Source organism: Rhinolophus sinicus, linkage group LG02 (assembly GCF_036562045.2).
Source record: "Rhinolophus sinicus isolate RSC01 linkage group LG02, ASM3656204v1, whole genome shotgun sequence".
In the NCBI taxonomy this organism is placed as follows: Eukaryota; Metazoa; Chordata; class Mammalia; order Chiroptera; family Rhinolophidae; genus Rhinolophus; species Rhinolophus sinicus.
In genome coordinates this window covers 30,932,518-30,958,489 of record NC_133752.1, presented here as the reverse complement: position 1 = coordinate 30,958,489, position 25,972 = coordinate 30,932,518, and the positions used below count along the sequence as shown (strand labels likewise).

The following is a 25,972-nucleotide window of genomic DNA, read 5'->3' as shown; positions in this document are numbered from 1 at the left end:
TCAGAAGGGTTTCCTAGACTTAATGCTTTACTAAGCAGAAATTTTCAAGGGTATTTAGAAAGGTGAAGAATAAATATAATCAAAACTAGAATGTATAACAGAAACATCAATTCATTACTCTCTGATCAGGAGTAATACCTGATGGTTTGTAATGACTTTTCATAAACTGCCAAATAACAGAAAAATTTCTGTTTGCAAATCTGATAAATAAGTGAAAACTACATGAACATCAATGGTTATCAAAGTAGAACTAGATGTGTCTTCTCAGCAACTGAAATGCTTTCATATACATACATTTTTAATATGAATTATAGATTACCTACTAAAGGATCAATTGAAAAGGTCAGCTATCGTCTTCAAGCATAGAAAAAAAAATTCTCCTGCATTTCAAAATTAGAAAATTATAACATGCTCTTCTTTGGCTAATGCTCATTTAGTAATGTCTTGAGGACTGCAGAATTCAAAAATAAAATAAAAATAGTGGAATTTAAAAGTAATGTTTGAAAGTGAGGAAGGTCCTGGACTAATCTGCACTGGCAAGAATCACAACCACTGAGAGTCAGAGGAGTGGGCTGGGAAAGCGGTACAGAGAATCCAAACATGTTCTGTATTAATGAAGTATTATTACTACAGACAAAAAGTTGAAAACCCCATGGAAGGGCTAGAAATCTGCAGATGGGATGGGAGAGGGGAAAAGATGAGTTTTTCTTTTAAACGTATGTATTCATTATTGCACAAAGCCAGGTAGGAGTTTGCAGCTGGAAGTTGTACAGCAAGGAAAAATGAAATTTTATTTCAGAAAAAGTTTATGAAATAATGCTTTAACAGGAGAACGTGTAGCTGAGGGAGGGAAAAGGGACAGCGATATTTTTCAAGGAAGTCACTTTAATAAAATATGCAAGCCCTCACATTGACACAGCAATGGAAGGGACAGTCTTGAATCCGTATCAAAGTGGAATAAAGCATTTTGTTACAGAAAAAGCAATTTTGGGCTCCTTGAGTAACAGAGATTTTCTTTTAAATGAGTACTTGCTAACCAGTTTCTAAATCTCTGTAATTCTGTGGGAATTCTGGAATTATAGGGAATAAGAATTTGGCTCCAGGTGATGGTTCTTCAATTCCTCATATTTGTACTTCAAAAGATTTTATTTTCCTCTAAGGATCCCAAAACATTTTGCCATCTGTGAAGTTCACCGTCACTTTATATACATAAATGAACTGCTTTTTACAAAACAACAACAACAACAACAAAAAAGAAAGAACTGAGTTTTTCCTTCCATTTAAATGATGTTGTTTACCTACAAACAGACTGCTTTCCCACAGAGTTAGGAAAGTGGTAAAGATGAGATGTGTCCTTTGAGTTATTCTATAGTGATAATTCTTAGCTAAAGACCATCAATTTAAAACTATAAAATTTCCAATGATTTTCTTTAAAATTATAGGTGAACCCTTGATTAAGAGAGCTAAACATGAGAATGGGTGAGCAATAAAGAAAGATAATACTTTAATACCCATTTTCTAAATTGAAATAATCTACCAAATATATTTCAGTGCTTTCACACAATCTTTCACTGTTACCAATTTAAGCTAAATCCAATATTTAATTTAAACATCTTTTCTAAGAGAGGGCAGGGGTGTTTGTCTTTTCTCTGCGTTCTCAGTTCTAGGACAATACTTATCACATAGAATATTCTCAGTAAATATAGATTAAGAGAAAAGTATAGCATTCAACTTTAGTAAGAGGCATTAAGTCTCAGAAACTGGACCATTAAACTAAATCAAATGGATCAAGTTTCCTTCCTACTTCTGTTAAGTTCTGAAATTCCCCCACACTTTTCTATTTACTTTACTCCTAAATACTGGAAGAGAGAAAGACCAACAATTTGCATAAGAAAGTTGTTCTCAGAGGTTTGATTCTAAGGACTCTAATTATTAGAGTCTTAAAAACTATAGATGGTCCCAAAAAGCTTTTGTTTATGTTTGTTGTATCTATCCATAATGACCATATTAGAAGTTAAAACTCAAAAAAATAGTAATATTTATTAATTCATTTAAAAAATAGTAATAAATCCATTATATGTTTATAAAAAAAACAACTAAACAGAAGAAAAACGTAGTGAGAAGCATGGTGTTATTTGACAATTTTGAAAATCTCTTTAATGTCTGACTTAATAGAAGACAACTGGATTGTCTTATATACTTCTGCATTTAATTTCTTGTGATGTTATTTTGGTTGAAATACATAAAGAAAATCTGGTTTCACACAGCCACGTAGTGTGAAAGGGGAGAAATATTTTAACAACTTTTTCATGTAATTGTGAACATTTTTCTTTATCACACCAAAACTTGACAAATGGTATTTTCTTAAAGGTTAGTTGCAATATGGAATCTGAAACCATATCAATGAATCTTTCATACTCTATTACATTAAAATCCTGTAGTCTATTTTGCATTATGATTTTGCAATGTCATCCATTGATCATTTAGAAAATGTTGGTTCATAGAATTATAGACCTTGAATGTTCAAATCTTATCATGGCAATAAATATCATGAATTGTTTTCCTTGAAGTAACAGGTTTACTTTGTTCATTTCAGAGAAAAGACTTGCTAAGTGTGAATAACCACAGCTTGTTTTACAGCCATTCTTCCAGGTTGAAAAAAAAAAAAAAAAAAAATTCCTGAAAAAGCAGCAGCTAGTTCAACTTCCAACACAAGTATTGCAGTCATAGTATTGTATGCAGCAAAAGTGCTTTATAAAATGCATGCCTCCTATTTCATCACACAGAATATTTAAAAGATACTCAAGGGTCAAGATGTAATAAAATCAATTAACTTTTACTGCTTCATCAAGGACATTCTTAAGGGCAAGTGGTGTGTGTGTGTGTGTGTGTGTGTGTGTGTGTGTGTGTGTAATGTTATTATAACTGCTGGAGAAGAATACAATAGTGACTAGTACAGTTTGGTGCCACTGCCTTGATTCATGCTAAAGAACCAGCAATTTTACTCACCATTGTTTTGCACCATCGATAACAAATGCCAACACAGTGAAAAAGGCAAATAACAATGCAAAAAGAGTTTTGACCTTTTTGACTTCCTGAATGAGTCCATGGATGGACCAAACTTTGAGAACTACTGGCATAAGGCAACTTCTTACTTTGCCAATAAATTAGGAAAAGTAATTTTCTATTTTGCTCTTAAAGAGCAGAGTTACAGCACCCACCCCTATCAACTTTAGAACAGAAAGTTGCTAACTAGATAACCTATCATTTAAATGTTTTTTAAAAAATCATTTTAATACTCTTTCCACAATGAAAAATGCACGCAAAGCTAAACTGCTGGAAGATCTCATATCCCATGTATAATATTGCTGAGGTAAGTTTAAACACAGATTTTAAAGAGATTTCAACCTGTTTTACTACAACTTAAGAATGATCACCTACTTCACAAGCAAGGTACCCAAAGAACAAATAGGTTTAATTACATTCCCATTAGAACAATTCAGCAACATTTTTTTTTTTTGTAAATGTGACTAAAATAAATTTCATCCCGTATTTATGCCAGTTTCAGTGTTGAGACCTTAAAATTCATTATTCTGCATCATTCATTATAAGTAATTTCAGCATTGCTGTAAGTAAGTTACAGTAATAAGGTAGAGACATGTTTTGCAGAAGGAGTTGTTTATTAAAATCATGATTGCTGTTCTAAAAGAAAAAAAAAAAGTCTGTAGATGTTAGGTTAGGTAAAAAATACTCAAAAACATGATGGTCTCAGAGACGGTGAGAAAGCAGAGGAATATCTAGGTTCATGTGTCAGGGAAACGTGCCAGAGGTAGGGATGTGTGTGGGAAAGAGGTTTATCATTGGTTGGGGAAGAAACTCATAAAAGCTTTATATTTTATAAGGTCTGAGTCCTACACTTACACAACTTTCTTTAATACTGCTGTTAACATATGACCTCTAGAAATTACTTTTAAAGTGATAATACTTTTCAGAGGATGTGCTAAGAGATACTTATGTCTCTCTTGACTCTCATCTGCAGATATCCCACTTTAATGGAAGATCCCTAAGTTACACAAAGATTCTCACATCTTTCTTTCAATTTTTTTAGTTTTAAAAAATCATAAAATATGTTTGATACATACAAAATGTGTTTAAATATTTGTAAGTTATCAAACACAACTGTGAACCCACCATCCAACCCAAGAACTACAACAATATCAATAACTTGTCTCTACTTTATATACCTCCCATATGCCAACCCTCTGACCCCCTCCCAAATTAACAGTATCCTCAATATGATTTATATGTATTTTCTCTTTTGGTCATTAACCATTATATTTCAAAGTTTCATTCAATCTCACTTCTAGCTATAGTTCATTTCTTTATTGTCATTACTCCATAACTCTCCATAGTATTAATCTACCATAACTGTTAGAAAGCATCATGCCAAGCTAAAAAATCATTTTCCTTATCTGCTTAGCATACACTGTTAGCTATATATGTACCATAACATTGAGGGGAAAAAAAGAAAAATAAACCCACCCATTTTGGAAGGTATCTAGGGAACACAGCTAATAAGCTAATATACGGGTTTTAATGTTGTCTAGGTACTAAAGTAAAGAAAGTGACTTAGGAATCCAGCCTTACCACTAACAAAGAACAAGGTTTACAAAGTGTTTTTGTTTTTATAGGGTATCCTCCTAAACTATAAAACAAATACGTCCCTTATATGAAGTTATTTTCTTAAGAAGGTCTGCTCTGCCCTGTCTGTATCTTGTTCAGCCTGATTTAAATGCCTAAGTCATTTTTCTGTGAGCTATTATTAGCTCATACCTTTGTAGATATGCCTGTTTTGGTTTATGGATATGTTTTGAAGATAAGGTTAAGGGGCTTTCCTGATAACCTGACTGTGAGTGTGAGGAAAGAGAAGTTATAGATGAATCTAAGACTTTTGGTTGAGCAATTAGATAAATGGGTTTATCATCAAATGAGATAAGGAAATCCATAGTGCAGGATGTTTGGAAACAGGAAAAGATGGGATTTTGATATGATCACTAAGAAATATCTATTTGTGGAAATATTAGGTTGGCACTTGGATATACTATATTATATTATTCTGAAGTTCAAGAGATAGATTTTGCCTTAAGGTATAAATATGGTAGTCATTGGCATATAGTGGTATTCAAAGTCACAAGACCATTAAGTCACAAAGGGAATGACTATAGATGGCAAGGACTAAATACCAGTTTCATTGTTCAAGAAATAACAAGTTAGTATGTCATTATTTATTCTAAGTAAATCTGTGTTATTTCTTGAGTATATCGTTTTCCCTAAATAGTTAATTTTATAATCTCTTGTAATGTAGTCCAGAATCAATATCAAACTCATCATTCTAGAGAATAAATTCTTCACTTTTTGAAATAAGAATACCTCTTCCATATTATATCATTCCTTTAAGATGAATGGTATTGGTTGAATTAACACAGTGGGATAAAATCGGTTCTGGGTAACACATTTTTAGTTCCCTCTTGAGCTGAGTAATTATGCCTGCTTGTCTAAAGGCAGAGCCAATAAATTTTGTAGGGCACACTTGAGTGAAGATACTAGCTTTTAATAAATGAGACACAATTTTCAAAATTATGCTGTGAAAGAGAGAGAATCAGTAATAGCGCAAGAATACAATTTTAAGCTCTAAATTTTGATACAATCTACTTCCCTCATTATGTCCACTAATGTTTTTCCTACCTAGCCATATTCATTATAAACAGTTGTTAGAGACAGCTATTACTATGATGGAAAGGAATGGGGAAGTCTTAAATATTGCTTTCTTAAAAAAATAAAAACTTCAAAACATCTGGGCTCTGCACTGAGAAATATTTTTTGGTAAGACTGAAATGATTATGTAAAAGATTGTGCTGAAGAAACAGCAACTAAATTTCCTCTTTGCTGCCTACAGTTGAAATCTCCTTTTACTTTTACAGTAGTTTTTGTCAAATGCTATGAAAAGCTTGATGAATTTGTCTAGTTTTCCTCATTTTTAAACCCTTGAAGATTACTTAACATTTGAATGTGGTTGCCCAATATTTGCCAATGATTAGAAAAGCCAACCAATTTATCTTTAGTTGTTAGTTTTTGTTGGTTTGTTTATTACAGCACCATTTTTCCCCTCTGAGGGACTTTCCCACACTTCTGAGAAGTACCCAAAACTCAGAAAAGTGAAGGGAGGAAATACGAATGACCGAACACAATATAAAAGAGGAAATCAAAACTAAAAAGCCCTGGGTCCCAGCTAAGTATGAGTTAGAGGGTTATGTTATCACCTTAGTCCGAGCGGTTGTTAGGCCAGTATATCCGTTGTCACTGGAAAAAACAGCATAGCCAAGTCACACTTCCCAGTGGGGGAAAGTGTGGTGTCAGAATTTCAAGAAGGTCCAAATCAGGACACCTGTGTGCCAGATAGGCCCAGCTGCATCTGTGGGCTGGCCAGTGTGCAGGACACCATCTGCTTAGCACATGAAATGCCAGTTTCTTTGCCGAAGATGAGTTTGAAGAATGGGATACTTTAAAGAGAAAGCTCACAACTCAGCTGTGACATCCTTCGCCTTTCTCACATTTTAAAATAAACAATTTTAGGAAGAGGGGATTAAAAGCTTATGTTTGAGAGATGACAAGTAGGGTATCTTGCTAGCTCCAGAAGAATTGCCTCAGAAGTCCTCCTTCAGATCGGCATTTGGCTTTTCATTCTGGTGACTGATGAAGTATGACTGCAACTCTCAGAAAATTCCAGGTGTTAAGCATGTGCACATTCCAAAAATGCTCTCTGTTCCTGTCACTGGGTTTGCAACAGTCAGACCAACAAGGGAATAGCTCTCTTCCCTAGTCTTTCTGAAACATAATGAGACACTTGGCCCACACCTTAACTTCCTGGTCATTAAGGAAAATCTGGTCCCAGGAAACACAGTGGACAATCCAGAATCTATTGAACAATTAGTACTAATTGTCTTTTTCTCCCTGCACTAAAACTGACACCTGGAAGAGTATAAACTAACACTCATTTCTTTGCAATTTTGGGGGCTGAATGTCTCACAAACTATCTTTAAGTCCTTGTTTAGCAATGTTACATTTTAGTAATGATCAGATATATAAACTGCTTATTTTTCCTTTAATGGGTATTTATAGTTACTCCCCTTGAAGATCACGATAATTTTGTTTTCTTCTTTAGACATGAGGAGACAGGGACTTTGATAATGTTCCTAAAGTTCACAGTTCTATAAAGTTATTAAACTACTATAATACAACAGAATAAAACCCCAATATGGGAGAAACAATCTGATTCACTTTTCCCCCCCAGATTGGTAAGAAAATGGAAAGAAAACTTAGATTTTTATAATATACCTATAGTTGCAATATCATTCTGACAATGCAGTAACTATAACATAAATTTCACAAATTACGTTCAACAGATCCCAATTTGACGAAGATCAAAATATTCACCTGAATTCACTTGAACCATGAACTCATAATCATAATTAATCCAGGGATATAGACCTACTTGAGAAATAACTCACAATTCATATTAAGTGTCACTGATCATTTTTCTTTCTCAGTTCATGTAAGGCCTGCTTCACTAAAACGTGCTTATCTGTCTCTGTTTAATTAAAAATATGTTATACCAAGAATGAAGTACATAAAAGAATAATCAGACGCACTTACTAAGCTAATTACATTTGAAGTTTTGTCAGTCTTTAGTCTCAGTGATTAGATTATGTCTCTCCATTTTCTTTATTGTTTTTTCATTTAAAATAAAGTTTTTATTTTCCCACACCCTGCCCATCCACTGCTTCCGGCAACTACCAATTTGTTCTTTGTATCTATAATCTAGGTGTTTGTTTGTATTTTTGTTTGTTTTTAGATTGCACATATAAGAGAGATCATATGGTATTTGTCCTCCTATCCAAATTATTTCACTTAGCATAATGCCCTTTAGGTCCATACATGGTGCTGCAAATGGCAAGATATCATTCTTTTTTATGGATTGAACTTCTTTATCAATCCATCCATCAATGGACACTGAAATTGTTTCCATATCTTGATTATTGTAAATAATGCTATAATGAACATGGGGGTGTCTATATCTTTTCCAGCTAGTGTTTCCATTTTATTTGGATAAATGCCCAGAAGTGGAATTGATGGATCATATGTTAGTTCTATTCTTCATTTTTTGAGGAACCCCCATACTGTTTTCCACAGTGGCTACACCAATGGTGCACAAATGTTCCCTTTTCTCCACATCCTCACTAATACTTGTTATTTCTTGTCTTCTTGATAGTAGCCACTCTAACAAATGTAAGGTGATGTCTCATTGTGATTTTGATCTGCAGTTCCCTAATGATTACTAATGTTGAACATATTTTCATGTACCTGTTGGCCATCTAAATCTCATTCACTTTCACAAATTAAAAAAAAGGAAGAAAGAAGGAAGGAAGGAAGGAAGGAAGGAAGGAAGGAAGGAAGGAAGGAAGGAAGGAAAGAAAAGAAAAGAAAAAAGCTTAAGTGGTCTCCCCATTTAACTCAGAAAGATAAAACTATTCACATTGAAACTGTAATTAAACAACTCACAGTTTGAAGCTGAGCTATCATGGGACCACAGATACCAAATGCTGAGCTTGTCATAATATATATGATCACTTCTCTAGCATCTTCCTTCTTGCCTGACTGCCTCCCTCAAACATTAACTGAGTGTTCTGCATATAACAGAAGCTCATAGGGTATTAAGAAGATTGAGATATTACAAACTTCTTGACATAAAGTAGGTTCTCAAAAACTGTCAGTTGCCCTATCTTCTAGAAGCAAGACTCTATGTATTGCTCTGTATCCAGCCACACTAATGCTGGCTGTAGGATATTGCTAGGAATATACTGGCAATGATACCATGTTTAATATCAGACTGCATTATCTATGGATGATGGACAATGACTATGATTTGGAGGTTGCCCTATTTATCCTGCTTGATTTTGTGTTTGAGTCACAAGTAGCTATCAGTTATTCTCTTCCTTATCGTCCATGTATCATAGCTGCAGACTGTCACTCCTTCAAATCTTTATATTAAATTTCATTATGCTTGCTATGGGCCCTTCTTTGAGTTTGTAATTCTTAAATATGATAGAATGGATTTGTTTATTCTGGCCACTCTGCCTGATTCCCTAAGATATTTTAAATAGTCCTTGAAAATTCAAAACATTTTAGTCTCAACCATCAGAGCATTTTTCCCAGTTAGTCTCTGACTCTCCCAGAAGCGGACTTTAAAACAAACAAACAAACAACAAAACAAAACAGAATTACTGGTGAGGTTGTGTTACACTCTTTCTTATTGATATTTACTAAGAACCAGAATTATATTTTTGGTCTCATTTTTTTAAGTGCCAGGCCATCAAATATATTTGCTCTTTTGTGTTGAAAGCTTGTTTTCTAACAAGAAGTCACAGCACACACTTTAATTTGTAGTCAATAACTGGGATGGCAGCGACATAAGACCTGAGTGTGGGTCACTTGTGCTTTCACAATGAGAACCAACAAAGGCTGAATTTCAGTTACAATGTGTTGCAGCTGGTGTGGCCAGGACCCCATTGGAAATGTAATTTCAAGAAGATTTTTCTTGTTAAAAAGCCATTTCCTTCTGAAGCATGTTGGAAAGATAGCAGTAGGGCAAGTAGGCAAACAAGGAAATTTACAAGGATTTCCAAAGAACGTTTTGGAAGCATTGTATTAATTTGAACAATTGCAAAAACATTTTTACTGAGTTAAGCAGTTCAGCTTTTTCTCTGAAATTCTAATTGGATATGTTTGCATTAAAAAATAACAATAACCTTTGACAGACTTTCCCCCCCCCTCTTTTGGCCTCAGTGTATGCATTTTAGCTAACAAGTGGCACTTGAAGAAATGTATGTCACCAGTTTGGTCTCTAGGGAATTACCCTGGGCATAATTTTTTTCCTACCTCTTCTTTCAGGAGAAGCGTGGGTTTTGGGTGGGGAACTTACTGCAGGCTTGCACTCATTAATTGCTTCCTGAACATCAAAATCTCTGAGAAATAATAACCATATTACAAGAGTTTTGACCAGGTTTCTCTACTGGAGACCTCATTACCAGATAATATTACATACATTTTTTTATTTTTTTATTTTAAGACATAAACCCAACTGAGGCTTTCTACCTATGCCATCATTATTGAAGTGTTTATAATTGTAGCCATAATATTGATTTTATGACTGAACATGTCTTTTGGAACTTTTTGGAATCGTTTCCAGAAACTACACCACATTTCTTTGACATTCTCTTCTTCTGTGCAGTATTTGGTTTGTGGAAACAACATGAAGCCACTCAGAGACAAGTATTTTGAATGTGGTATGTTAATCAATATGTATAACGTTGTTTATGGTCATAAAGTTATGGCCTAAAATAAATAAACATGTAAACTACTTCTGAAGATAGTTTCAAAACAAAAGACAGTTTCAAAAGAATGAGTTTTCTGCAGTGACTAATTTGGAAAAACAATGTTAGAGTGTGTTTGTTTTAATTATGACATCATTTTAATTTACATCTTCATCAAACTTCTTTCTTGGATCCATGTCAACACACATTCCGTCCCTCTGCTCTACCTGTAATAAGAGCTTGTCCACTTAACGTCACACACACCCTCTACCCATCCATTCTGAGATCACCAGACTCCTAGTCTCCTCCTGCTAGTGCAACAATGTTATTTTTCACCATACTTCTAATTCCTTTGTAAGCCTACCTCTTTTCACTAATGTTTCTTTAGCGCACTGTAAATGATAAAATTCAGAGCAGACTTCCTCAGGGAACAGTGAGACAGTTACAAAGGAAAAAATTAAAATTTAATTTCTTATAAAGTAGTTGGGAAGAAAAGGCAGACACTATCTCCACATTATCACCATAATGTTCAGCATGAACAGACCTTTTCTAGATTGTTTTTGGAGATAGTCGTACTCTTCCAGGTCAGTCTGACTGTCCATGAAGGGATACAGAGGGTATCATCCATGAAGACAGAAATAACTAGATTACATTTTATGTTACTAAGGAAGAGTTTTTACACAGAGATTAATATCCAGCTTTGTTTTATTCATGCTTCACTTAGAGCAGAAAGGAGAATGTTCCTACTTTTACCATAATTAAAATTAAGATGACTAGATAACTAAGAGATACAAGTATGTGTCCTTAGGGATCTTTATAAAAAGAAAAACTCATCAAGTTGCCAGCTCCAATATTGTATTGGAAATAGAGGCATGAACTGGATAGTTTCTAGGTGACTCCTTCAACCATAAAATTCCAACTGTATTCCACAAGAAAACTGTATTTGTTTTTATGGTTAACTATACCAAGGATACGTCTCATAAATATTTGTTTCTTGTGATCATAACATCTAATATACCTAAGAAGTAAGTAAGCAATTAACAAGTTGACTGACTTATTTGAAGAATTTAAATAACAAGAATTTAATCACACCTGAATTCAGAAACATATCAGCAAAAAGTTTCTAGCTAGTTCCTCTGGCCTCCAGTTTAGGTGAGGTGGCCTCATAGCACAGTGATTGAGCAGACAAACTCAAGTGAAACTGCTTGGCTTTACATCCCAGTTCTGCCCCTCACCGCTGTGTGGCCCAGGAGACAAAGTAGAGAGAAACAAGATAACTGATGACATTGTGTGCCATGTTGAGAAGCTTAGACTTCATGCTCTAGAAATGGATATAAAATGGAAAACAGCCTAATCAGATTTTTACTTTAGAAAGCTCACATTTGGTGTAGTGTGGAGCATATTTTGGAAAAGTACAAAACTACTACAATAGTGTAACAGTCCATCGGGAAATAATAATGGTCTGAATCAAGGCAATAGCAATTGGATGACAAGAAAGGAGCAAAAGAGATCAATATTGATGAAGCTGAGTCCTGTAAATTAGAGAATAATTGCTTAGGAGCAGAGATAGAAAGCAGGAAGCTTAGATTGTTTCTACTTGGACAACTAGTTGGGTGAGATTCCTGCATATGCACTATCAATGATCAGAGTTATTACATTTTTCACTAGGAAAAGCCTTCTTAGCAATACATTATATGTTTTCAACAGCTTTGAAAAATATGCACTTTCCCTTTGAAGAATTTTTGACCCAGTTTATTTCCTCTGTCACAGTCCATATGATGTCACACCCATACAAACTGATTTCACTATTTGTTATTTCCCTGAGCTTTATCCATTCTGCACCCCGACCCTATAATATGCCCAAAATATGACCGTCAATTTAGTTTCAGAGCTTTAAAAATACACTTATCTCTGTCATTAAGACCCTTATGCCTTTCCAAGAGGTTTTAAGAATATATAAATAGTAGCACATCTCAGACCTGGTAGAATAAAAAGGCATAGGCAGGATATTCTAACAGGAGGCAAGAGAGCTATTAGTAGCTTGCGAGAATTTAAAAAAAACAAAAAACTATATTTTAATCAGAAATGTACAGTATTCCTACTGGTACTGAAATTTTTTAAAGAAATCCAAGAAAATAAAAACAGGCAAAAGAAAGAAAACAAAACCAAAAAACACCTTCGACTTTCAATCTCTCTACCTACTAAAAAAAAAAAAAAAAAAAAAGCAATCTATCAAAACAGAATTTATGATCCCAGAATCACAAATTCCAACTAGATTAACTAATTCTTGTGTTAATTATAATTTAATTTTTCCTTCAGAAATAAATTCAGAGTGGGAAGGACCTATTTATTTATTTATCTTTGTAAAGCAATGTCTGATGATGTTAATGTAAATAAGCAATATTTCATATTTTGCAGAGATGGAAAAAGACACTATTATTATGACTACCATTTTACTGATGAGAAAACTAAGGCTTAAAGGTATTAGATGATTTCTTCCAGGTCTAGCATATTAAAAAAAAAGGGGGTATCCAGGACTTCTGAATTTATATCCCATGCTCCTCCAGGTTTACCTACTGTGGAAATTGTAACCACGCTCAACTGCATAGTCTTAGAAATAAAGTACGATGGCACACATGGCATACACCCAGAAAGAACATTACTACTGTGGGAGCACAGATTCTTCAGATTAAACACATCTGATACAAGCAAGCACCAAATGTAGCATAGTTATTAGTCACTTACTCATGGAAGTGGAAAGAGAGGCCGAGGTGAAGCACATCCCCAGGGGAAGAGGCCCACCACATCTAAGCCAGGGGCTGACATGCAGTTGCAGAAGGGAAAGTGGGAGAGGGCTGCCATGATGGATGCTCCTCTCCACAAAGACCTGTCTGCCTCTGCTTTCTACCTCCCCTTACCGGGGCTGATTCCTGAAGGACTGCTAATCTCCACGCACAGGGCCGTAAAGTCCTTGCAGGCTGAGGGCAATAACCTAATGGATCAGTGGTTTTCAAACCATGGGTTTTAACAATCAATTCAATGAGTCACAACCAGAGAAAAGGACTTTAAAAAAAAAAAAAAGCTCACATCTCACTACATTACCCATCGTAAGAGTCTTTTCGAAACTTTTTTTCAGGAGTGTTGTGTATGTACTGGATCATAATGTAAAATATATTTTTTCTATGCATCTTTGTCATAAAGGTTGAAAGCCATTGGTCTCTATCCCAGATGATGTTTGCACAAAGGTCAAGCAATTAGGGTTCCCAGCAGCCCACCACTATTTTCTTCCCTTCTTTTGTGTGCTCCCGCTGTTCCAGGGCACACTCTCTCCAGCCAGCTTTCTTGCTAATCACGTCATTGAAGTGTCATGACTGAAAAAGTGAGCAAAGACAATATAGTCAAAGCCACTTTCTTTCATCAGTTTTGTTTACACCTGACATGGTGGTCATCATGACATTGTGTTCTTTGATAATATATTTTGACATACACAAATTTAGAGCTGAAAAGGAGCTCTACGTATAATTTATCTTCTACCAGTTTCTTAGTCAACTACATTTCATCCTTCTACAGAGCTTTCTTGTTACGTACTTAAAAGAAAGCCCTGCTTTGGATTATTTGAAAGGCTTGTGTTGGAAGTCAGGTGATACAAGTTCCAGGAGAAGTTCTTTTGTCACAGGCACTGACTATCTGTAGTACATTGGACACATAATGGCAAGTCTCCTAATTTGGTTCCCTTATGTGTAAAATGAGCAAGTTAAAATAGGTGATTTTTAATGTATCTTCCAATTCTGACTATGCCCACTCTAGCCTGTTGTACAAGTTCTTGAAAGTCATAGATGACAAACAATTCTCTTTGTCCCTTCTACAAAGTTCCCATCTTGAACAATGAGTAGGCACATTTGAAGAATCTTCTTATTTGTTTATTAAATATTCAAGCACTTTTAAGAGTCTATAAGGTTGAAAGTAAATGTTGAGGTTGTTCACAGTAAAATAACAAATAATTATTCATAAAATAGGAAGCAGCAAAAAAAGAAACACCCTCTTTAGTATATTTAAACTATAAAAACAAACATTAGATATTGCTTAAAATATGTATGTACATATTATAAGGTGTAACATTTTATGAGCATAAATAATAGATACTTGTACATTCTAATCAGACATTAGTTGCTTTAACAACAAGTCTAGCACAGAGAAAAAAATTGAAGGCCATTAAAATCCCAAACATCAAGTAAGGAGGGATCTAGAAGCAAAAGCACCTGTCTTGACAATAATCTGCGCAGCTTCCTTTCATTGCCAGTTGAGTGATGACACAGACCAGAGCATGAGAAGATTCGGGCAATCAGACTGGATTCTTTAGGCCTGCCTTAGTCTAACCTAGGGCACTTTTTAGCAGTCTTTTTGAAAGTTTTGAGAAATACTAAAGACTTGGTTGCCTCACAATTTGAAATCAGACGTAAAAGACTTAATTTTTGATATGGAGTATTTTTTATTTCTGGAATAAGTTCCAAAAAAGTTATGCATGCAAAGAGCTCAGCAGTTTAATCAAGCTAAACGTAGATATCTGCATATGTGGAATGATTCCAAAGAAGGAAATAATATCATCAAAGAAGAGAAAAGGAAGCAGAAAGAAAAGAGGACTGAGGAGAGAATGTGGGAAATGCTCACATTCATGAGTAAAAGGCTGTGGAGGAACCAAAGTAAGAAAGAGGAATGAGCCAGAGAGGAAAAGAGAAATATGTAATATGACAGAAGCAAGGGGCTATATTAGGTGGAAAGGATAGACAATAGGCTACAAAGTACAGAGGTTGGTTACTAGAAAAAAGACTTTGGATTTCAAGAGACAAATTAACAAAATGCCTGCTGAGCCAAATTTCAAAAGGTTAGATGAAGTGTAGCTAGAATGAGCAAGTGAAGTCTATGATTTGAATATAGCTATCATTTCAAGTGGTTTTAAATGACAGTTTTTTTTTCCCCTGTCCTCACATTTGGATGATTTTTTTAGCTCATTATTAGATATAAATGCCTATTTGCAAATAGCTTGTTTCCAACATGCTAACAGAATTTATCACATACTTCAACAACATGACTTTCACTCTGAATTTATCAGTGTTGAAATATTTCCAAATTACCTGAATCATGAAAAAAAAATAAAATAAAAAAATCCTCAAACAAGACAAAAAGAAAGTGGAGAAAAGGAAATGGGAATAATGAACCCTGAATTTCTGAGTCCTGCTAGCAGGACAGCTGACACAAAGAGGGTTGTAAACCTTCCAGATTCACAGCAAACACTCTGGACCCCAGGCACTGTACAGCAAGTGTCAAGAAGCTTGCCTTTACAGAGGCCATCTTACTTTGGAGAATATCAGATTAATGCTGTTGGCAGCAGACTCTAACATGTTCTCCAATTGTTTCAGTTCCTGTGCTTAAATAATTAATATTGCAGTGGTTGTTAGGACCTCCACTTATCATGATTCTATTTTTGATGCCTGGTATTCCCTTGCTTCTGTGTAATTTCACCAATTACTCAATTATGTAATATTTTGCTTATTTTTTCCAAGACAACACTGACTTACCATCCCTCTTAGTGTTAACATTCAATACCAGAAATGTGACAGTGTGTGTTTGTGTGTGTGTGTGTGTGTGTGTCTTGTCTTGTACAGTTTTGTTTTACAATTCTTGGCCTTAGTGTAATTTAGTTCATTTGTTTCGTCCATGTACACGACGTGCATTCATTTAGTTACCCCCGCGCAACTTGTTGGGGAAGAGTAAGCAGCCACTTTCTAGTTTGTGCATGAGCATGTGACCTTACTTATTTCTGCAATGGTAATAGTGCTAACGACATCCGCACAATAACTGCACGCACTTTTATCTTCCTCTTTGTTGCCCTGTAAGATAAGTATTCTTACTATTATGGGTGCTGTTGTTATTGTTATCCTATTTTACAGATTTAAAAATAAAAAGAACCAGAATTAAGTGACTTTTCCAAAGACGTTAAGCGAGTGAGTGACAAGCCAGAACGTAATGCCTTTTGAGAAACTGCAGTGCTGTAGTGCTACTAGAGTATCCGAAAGGCAGCTAGGAGGAGGCAAAAGGAAGCAAAACGCAAAAGGATTATTAGTAGGCTCTACACCTCGACAACTTTCCTTGTCTGATCAGAGTGTGAGGGCTGCCAGCTGAACTGACTTAAAGCCATGGTGGGGAGGCCATTGAGAAGGCCCCCAGCTTGCTGCTGTCAGTGGGCACATGGTGGCACCCAGATGCAGAGAGATGGGTATGAGGAGTGTGGGGTGCCTGCCATGAGCAAAGAAAAGAAATAGGATTTATCCGACAACATTCCCTTCTACTATAATTTATTGGGAAAGAGTAGAAGACAGAAAAGCATGTGTGTGTATTTTTCTTGATGACAGTGAAGAATTACTGGCAGGGATACAAGTAAAGGCAGAGCTGAAAACGGTATACTGCTCTGGTGCCTGCCTTTGTATCCATGAAGCACTAACATACTTCAGCATCTCGGAGTAGCATTTGGCAGCAACAGAGGGCTTGGGTTGTGCTGTGGCTGTTTATGAACTCACAGCTATACCTATATCATTAGAAAATACAGGAGGAGAGAATAAAATAAAGGTCCATGTTCCTCTTAAATCCTCTTAATAACCTTAGCAAATTGTAGCAGGATAGCCTGCTAGTTAAGTATTCAGGCTCAGACATTATTTTGCATAGGTTTGTATTTTGGCTTTCTCCACTCACTACTGTGTGACATGCACAAATTGTTCAACTTCTCTGGGCCTCAGGAGAATTATTGTTTTATCATTTATAAAGTAGTTCATCCTTGATAAAAATAAGGATGATACTAGGAGTTGCTTCAAAGGGCTGCTGAAAAAAATCAAAAGAGTTAATTCAAATGAAGAATTTGGAGCAGTGCCTGGCACAGAGTAAATAATCAACAAATGGAACCTCTTACTAAATGTAATGTGTGCTGTAACTACTTGCAAGTTTAAGGAAATAATATGTCTTAAGCTCACTCTTTTCTTCCAGTCCCCAGAAGAAAAAAAACATTCTTTTCCCACGTGATAAAGCATCATATGGAGAGTTAACATCTTTTAGGAAATATTTGGTTAGGTCCACCACTTGAAGAAGTCACTCCCCCTAATTGTGATGCTTTGATTTGTTTTGCCATTTAATGTACTTATTCATTCATTCATTTTATTTATTTGGTTGCTTCAGGGAGATTGGAACAGTTAAAATGTTGTATGATTAGGAAATATTTAAATTTAAGCTATTGTGTGTACCAAATTATAATACATAAATTGAATCCACCAATTAAATTAGACACTGTAACACATTTAAAAAGGATATCTGATGCACATTCGTCCCTTTTATTTGACTATGGAAGAGAAATTCTTTTAATTTTTTTACAAAAATGACTACTTTTGTGTTTTGCTGATTTTATTTCACATTTATTATTTGGAGCACATAGATAAATCTAAACTAGTACTAAGATCACAAAAATATAATCCGTTACATAGGTTCAGTGTTTGTGAAATAAGTGTTAGAATAATCTGTTTTTAGTGCAATATAAATGAATTACTTGAGTTAAAGTAGAACAATTCCGATCTGATAGTGAAATCCCTTTGCCTTAAAGTTTTCTCTGATTCAATTTAACATTACAAAGTCCAGGATTGATGGGACGAGCTCTCCTTAAGGACTTCCAATTACATATTGGTGTTATTTGTATACTTCCCTCTTTGTTTTGAACCCAAAGAGGTGGGCAGTGACCCAAAGTTGTTAGCACGAGAGACTCATTGGGAAGCCACTATTTAAAATACTTGGATTGTGACTTTTCTTCCTGTGGACAGATTTTCCTATCAAAAATTCCCCATATTTTATATCAGTTAACCTCTTTGTTTGGGAGACTGGTTTATACTTTTCCTAAAAAAAAAATCCAACCATTAGAGAAAAATACGGCATTCCTCTCTAGTTCCTGGCAGGAGTAGACAGAAGAGGAAGAGAAAATTAACTTCTGCTTACCTGAAATAGTAAGACTAAATTTTCCGTATTTAATCTTTCTATGTAACCTTAAAGTGATCCTACACAATGAAAAAGTCTATTAATTACTATTTTTTTTTTTTTCCTTTTGGGTTTTGCCTCAGATTTTTTTTTTCAATGACTCAATAAGAAACACAGACAGACACAAAATCTCCTAAAACTTTTCAAAGGTCATATAAATAAGTAGGAGCAGCTTTATCTCCTTTTTATAGATGAGTATAGTGGCTAGAGGTATAATAAAGTAAGATGACTTTAAAGGGCCGACAGGGAGTCACAGACAGAAATAAGATTGTATTCCATTTTGATGTTCCATCAATGCCAAAGAATGAACAGCCAGAGGAGACCGAGTCTAAAATGGTAAATATACTGTGTATTGTAAAATGCCTTTGTAATTTAACAGATTATTATGATGTACAATTAAAATGACCATGCAGGGAAAAGAAGAGGAAGTAGCAATACACTCCTGGGACAGAATAGATCAGTTATCCTTCTATTACACCGCTTTCTGTGCTTTAGAAACTGTAAGACATGAAACATCCTGGGAAGGAGTTTGTACGGGAGGGGAGTACTAAAGAAGACTATGGTAGGGTCAAAGTCACAGCTGGAGTGAGTTTAAATAACCTTGTCCCTTGCTCTGTCTACTCTAGTGCAAAAATAAAATGATGGATGGTCACGCTCAGATTATCATTAAAATAGTTTTCTTGCTGTTCACAAGGTAACCTTCCACTTGTATCAACTATCATCAATTCTCTGTTATTCACAGTGAAAGGAAAGGAATCTTAGTGTAGATTGTTTCAAAATCGTTTCATTTTGGAAAATTTAATTTTAAAAATTATTTGCTTTCTCGATTACATTTAGTGTTAGTTGATGTCCAGAGGAGATAGCAGATATTTACTTTCCAGCAGGGGCAAGCTGAGCTGGGGTTAAAAAAAAAAGTCATGGATAATTTCAGAAAGTGAGGAGATCATCTACGGAAAATAGAGTGTATAGTTTATTTCAATGAGCAATTTCATGAATGTTTGTGCGTATAAATCCATACAGCACTTTATTAAAGAAAATGCAATATATAAGTATTAGTACTCTCTCACCAACTCCCTCAAGCTTCAGTTTCAAAGTATTTCAAGCATTCTTTTTTCACAACATAATTTCATCCAAACCACTGTCCTTCAAAGTTCAAGTTATATTAGAAAATCAGGGAATCTGGTTTTATGTTAAACCAGTTTCAGCGTCTTTTTAAACACACATGCCAGGAAGCTTATCTACTTTTAAAATATAATTATTTTCACAGTCCTACTCATAACTTTTAAAAATATTTCAAAATCCTACATATTGTGTTCAAAATAGTCTACTTGTCTCAAAAAGACAAAGCAAGGATAAAGACTAAAATAAACAATTACAAACACAAATCCAAAAGGTTTTTCATTCACAAAAAATTAAAATAAAATCATTATAAATTACAAAGTTAAAATTATTTTATAAATTGCTCTTTTTAAAATTTGTTTATACAATAGCCTGTAAAAGTTGATACCTCAAATTCCAGAGGTTATGTCGAGCAACAGTGTACTTAATCGAAATATATGCTACTGAAGATTTTGTTTAAAATTAACTTTAATTTAGAAAATATGCAGTAGTCTCTTAAGAAACTGAAGTATATAAATGTGGACATACATATGTAGGTTAATAACAATCCTACAACCTAATTTATCCCATATATATATATATATATATATATATATATATATATATATATACACATATATATGTATGTATATATTGTAAAACTGATAGATGCAAACAGAAAGTCAAATTAAAACATTAATGTGAATAATTCAGCAAAATCATTTTTGCTACCTCTGTACAAATCCCCTGAATACTATCACATTTGATTCTCTATATCAGTTTCCGTCATAACATACAGCTGTGTCTTTGGAAGCACTCTAAGAATAAGAACTGTAACACCTCTAGAGAACAGTGTATTTTCTCTGAGAGCCCTATAAATTGTTCCCAAAATTCAAAGGCTCATTTTCCAGGAGTGATTTACAAATAATCCGCCTTGCCTATCACAAGTAGCATCCCTATAAAAAAGAATGTTACAAAATTAGACTAAAGTGAATCAAGAAAACCTTGGTTTCCATTTAGTCTCATTTTCACTTTTATAGATTAATGAATTATTAAATTTTTTCAATAATTTCTTCTGCAATGGCAATACATTTTTTTAATTTTAATTCTCTATCCTAAAAGTAAATCACACACACAAAAAAAATAGATAATTTTCAGTACAGAAAAGAAAACCAAAGACTGTTTCTAATATGCCTACTTGAAATTGCATCTTACAGTTCCTTGTTCCTGAATCTCTGAAATGTATTTATTTCAGCATCACCAGTACAGGATGGGCGAAAGGGAAGATAATTCAACTTATTAGGCTTCAGGATAACACTATAGAATTAGCTAGTCTGATCAGTTAGCACTTTATTTCCAATCTTCTCAATCAATCATATTTTTCTATTATGATAGATAAAAATTCAGCTTAGCTACATTTCAATTCTAGAGTTTTTCTCCATAAAAGGAAGTGACATCTTCCCTTTCTAGTCTTTCCAATTTTCATTCCATTATTGAAAATAAAAGTACTAAGAATTTTGGTAACCACATAACTAGTGGGATAAAGAGACCCATAAATATTCAAATAATCCTCTTCCTGCTTCAAAGAAGAGACATTTTTCTATTTGTTTCTTTATAACATTACACATTTCAGATTCCCCACTATAAAAAGAGAATCCTCCCATTTTCCAGCTATCTTCTTGCAATTCAACTCAATGCTTTATTTTATGTTACCATTATTTCTGATGTGTTCCAATTTTCTCACAAACCCAAATGTCAAATTTTAAGGGTCTGGTATTACAGTTAAATAAATATAATAAAATGTGTTCTATAGAATCACTAAGTTATGGAGAGGATATGAGAAATTCAACTCAAAACAATTCGACTTATTTCTAAAATAATAAACACATCTTCAATTTAAAGACATGCAAATAGAGTTGCAACCTATTTAATGAGCAGACATTTAGAGATAGCAAAATAAGCAGAGATTTTATACATATTTATATGCAGATATCAAAACATAAGGATAAGCTGGATTCCCCGGGCGCATTCCTCAGTCTAGTCCATGTAACCCCATGACTAGTGACAGTGCTGACATAAGTGATAATTTGACTATGGAACATCAGCTGCTGGGGCCCAGTGGTGACAGAAACTCGTCTGTAAAGAAAGTTCTTTACAGAAACTCAAAGAATGTGCATGGATTAGAATAGAAAGCACTCTCAAAAGATCATTGGATCTATCCCTCTGTCCTTGGCTGAAGTAAACAGTAAACTCTTTTCAACAACTGATAAGGTGGAATTTGAAGTCAGTAAGTAGCATTAAAGATATGTCTAATGATTTGGATTGAGAACATCCTTGCTTTGCAACCTTTGCCTGGTCTCATGATGGACTTTTAAGAGAAGGTTAAGTCCATTCCTATTGAAAATGTCAGGGTGGTTCTGAGGGAAGGAAACAGGGAAAGATCGTGGTCATGTAAGGGTGGAGGTATGTGACATGTGTGAGAATGCGCCAAGGATATGTATGAGTGTAGTGTATATGCATATGTATAGCTTCTCATTTCCCTTGAGACGTTTAAAAAAACTCTATGATCTCAGACTTTGTATTCCTTTTGAAAGGATAGCTGAAATGTTTGACATTTCAAAGCCCAGGAAGCATTCTGGAACTGCAAAACCAGCAACACTGTCCCGTGAGAGGGCAGTAGGGGGGCCAAGTGCGGGCCAAGTCTTCCCTCGCCGTCCATCCAGGACTGGCCCTCGCTGTCAACCTTCACCCGGCCACTTGCGATGGGGACAGGGGCAGCAGAGGACACCTAGAGCGCACAGAGCGGCTGCAGTTGGCTTCTTTGACGAAACAAGGAAACCTGGGATCTGTATGGTAATAAGCTGCCTTCAAGGTTTGACAGTTGTGCGCAGTGCGTGTGCTGTTTGGCAAACTGGCTTTCGGGTTTGGCTTCCTACAGAAGGAGCGGAAGGGGGAGCTGTCTCGGTTCCCAGTGCCCACAGAGCCCCCTCTCCTGGCTGCTGCGCGCCAGCCACCGCTGGTGCAGAGTGTGCGCGCTCCTGTCTCTGTGTATGTCTACTGTTTGCATGCGACTGTCAATCTGTGTGACGGAGATAGAGACGCCCGTGGAAAATACCCTCTTGCAAAAAATGCCTCCGGCGACTTCTTTGCTATGTCGCCCGCACCCTGGCCAACCGCGCCAAAGATGCTGTCATTGTCACTTCATTATTTTGCTTCGCCCCGTCTGATTTATTTACAATTCTAAGGGACTCAGAAATGCGGGCCCATTGAAGTTTTCTGTCTGTGATCTTCTTGGAAGGGAGAAAGCGGTTGGGAGGGAAGGAGAACCTGAAAGGGGTACGCCGCCTCCAGATTGTAAAATGTAATGGTTGAGAGCCCTGGACACCTACTCAGACTGTTGGGATTGGAATCCCGCTCTGCCATTTAAACTAGCTGTGTGCCTTGGGAAAATACTCTGTGCCTCTTCTTCGTCTGCAGAATGAGGACAGTAACAGCGTCTAGCTCGCAGGGTTGTGAACACTAAATAGAATATGTAAAACTCTTAGAACAGTGCGAGTTGCTACGTGTTAGCCATTAACATCATCCTCTGCACCGCAGCGTTAAATTTGGAAAAGGACCATTCTGGCCACTTTCCACATCGATACGCACTAGGTCTCGGTACATGCCCACGACGCAAAGCAAAGGTGAGGCAGAATCCTAACCCCAGGGCTCCACGCCTTGCAGCACCAGCAGCCACCCAGCCACCTCCGCCCTCCCGACCCTCTCGAGGATCCCCTCCCCAATTGTCGTGAGAGCCAGCCCTGGGGGCACCCACTGGAAGGTCGAGGGGCGCCAAGGCAACGCGTTCAAGAGCAATGCTCCCTCCCTCTCCTGGACGAAGAGTGTATTTGGAGTGTTTTCCTACCTGCCCCAGGTTTTTGCCCTTCTTACCGCCGCCGAAAGCCAGTCCTTGGTATGTGCCCGCAGATCGATTGGCGGCCTGTGCAGGCGTCTCCCCGCCCAGAGAGGACTTGATGGAGTTGAGTTTGGCCCGCGAGCTGCCGAGCTGTGAGCTCTCCACCATCAGCACCGCGGCCAGTAGGAGCAGGCAGCGAGACGAGTCCTTGCCCCGCATCAACGCGGCCATCTCCCGGCGAGGGGTCCCCGGGGAGGCGCAAAACCCGGAGGGGTACTGATGCAAGGGGAGGGAGGACCCCAACACTGGGTGCCTCACTTGGGGTGCGGAGGCTCGCAGACTCTGTACCCCTAACCCCACTTGGCTTCGGGGGCCCAGGACCGTGTGAACTTAGTCTCACGCCTCAAACCAGGAGCGAGCGCGACCCAAGGAAGACCCAGTTCTCCACCAGAGCAGGAAGTTCTGTAGTAACTGGAAGCAATCAGAGGCGAGACGCCTTCTAGCCAAGGAGGCGTGACCCGAGGTGCAAGAAGACCCAGCCCCGCACCGTTTCCGCTGCTCCTTGCCCCGCACCTCCGTGGTCCCGCCCGGATCTTCGCGGTCCAATCCCCCTCTTAAAATTGCTCAGGAGGTCCACACTAGTTCCTTCTCCTTCGGCCTCAGTTGCTTTCCTCTCCTCTTTTCCTTCCCTACCCTTTATGTCTCAACCTTTGCAGGACTCAAGTCCTCCTTTTCAACGTTAGCGGACGCTAGAAAGGGGGAATCAGGAACCGCACCCAGACCAGACCCTCGAGGTCCGAGGCAAGCTGAGGTTCCCTCACGCGCGCACGCACAGCCGCCCCGAAGGGTTCTTCTCCAATTCACACCCGTCAGCCAACTGGTGCCAGGAACGCCGCCGCAATGCCCTGGAGCTGTCCCTTCGCTCCGCGAGGTCTCCCTCTCTGAGTCTGCTCTCTCCGCAGCCCCCTTTGCTTTTTATAGCTTCTCATAGTGTTTTTTTTTTTTTCCCTCCGCCCCCAATTCACGAGTGACAAAGAGTGAAAACGTTTCTCTCAACCCCCCCCCACCACGTTCCCGCCTCCCTCTTCTCCTTCCCGCTGCGACTTCCCCTCCAGCTTCTCCTTCTCTCTCCCTCCCATCTTCTCCCAGCCCTCAACAATTGAGAAAATGGTATTCACCCCCAGAGGAAAATAAAGGCTCCTAATTCCTAACAACAGCTCCAGAGGGTGGAAGGACCTGTGGAAACAGGCGGGGTGCAAATGTGGAAGTGAAGAGGGGCAAGCCACCACTGCGCTTCGGGACAGCTAGCACCCTTCCTTCGGTTCCCAACCCATCTCCAGTCCCTGACTCCGAAAGGAGCACTGGAAAAGCCTACAGAAGACCGAGGGAAGTCAGCATCTGGGCATTAATACTGCAGGCTTTGTACGCTCGAGTTGAGTCTTAGCCTGTGCCTCCCAGTGGATGTGTGAGGCTAGCGCTGTGTTACTGAGCCTGGGGGTACCCAACGGATCCGAATAGGGGCTTTGGAACTGGGGAGAAGAATACTAGAGAAGAGTTGGAAAGCTGCGCCTATTCTCCCTCCTGGGAGGCGTTTAGGACTTTCTAGTCTCAGATATTCTCCGCCCTCCAGCCCCCACCCCACCACACACGCAGCCAATGTCCCTGTCTCTGAGGGGCTGGGAGGAATGAGGCGCTCCTGAGTATGCTCCGAAGGTTTGAACCTTACAGGTCCACCCGGCATCTTTACCATGCCAGGCAACTGCCCGCTTTGCGAAGTGGAAATCCCAGACAGGCATGAACGGGGGCTGAGGAGCCACTGAGTCCTGCCTTCCTCGGCTTTCTGCCTCCCAGCCCCTGGGAATTCCATGGGAAGCCTTATCTGCCAGACTCCGCGGCTCTCCAAGACCAGTTCGCTTCTGCGAAGGTCCAAGGACACTCCAAGAGGGGCTGTGGCAGGCGGACCAGAGCGCGGCGCTTGGGGGCGCCAGTGGCAGCGGCCGGACTTGGCTCTGACCTACTGCAAGAGACAAGTTGTCACAGGCAACTTGGAGAGGTTTGGCTTGGAGAAGTTTGGCTGTCAGGAGCCAAGGCTTCCAAAGCAATGTGAGGGGATGTTGGGAAGCTGTCGCCCTTCTCCTTCTCGGCCTTTAATGCCTGCACGCAGAGAACTCGAGGCAGTGCAGCACAGCTTGGCGGCTAGCTGCTAGGCTGGAGGCTCTCTCCAGCTGCTCGCTAGAATTTTCATACCTGGGTTCCTCAGCTTTCACACCTGATTTTGGCACACACCAGCACGTACAGGAGTATGCATGTAACATGTCGCTAAGTGAGAATATGCTCGTGACTCCTTTCTTTTCCCCCAAAAGGAGTGAGTTCTAAAGTATGAATTTATAGCTAGGTTCTTCCAGACAGCACAAGCTTTGCAATTTGGGCGGCCCCAATCTGTGAGGCTGTCTGCCATGGAATTCATTTTCAGAAAGATTTT

General features: G+C 37.7%; 1 protein-coding gene across 1 annotated transcript in view; it reads right to left on the bottom strand.

The window, feature by feature from the left end:
• The window catches only part of DKK2 (dickkopf WNT signaling pathway inhibitor 2), a 101,965-nt gene extending 77,500 nt beyond the window's left edge, over window positions 1-24,465 (bottom strand). The window contains exon 1 of the mRNA XM_019741887.2: window positions 23,500-24,465. Within this exon, the coding sequence (XP_019597446.2) occupies window positions 23,500-23,721 (222 nt within the window). The 5' untranslated portion in view covers window positions 23,722-24,465. The remainder of the gene's footprint in view (window positions 1-23,499) is intronic.
• Between the last annotated feature and the right edge of the window lie 1,507 nt (window positions 24,466-25,972).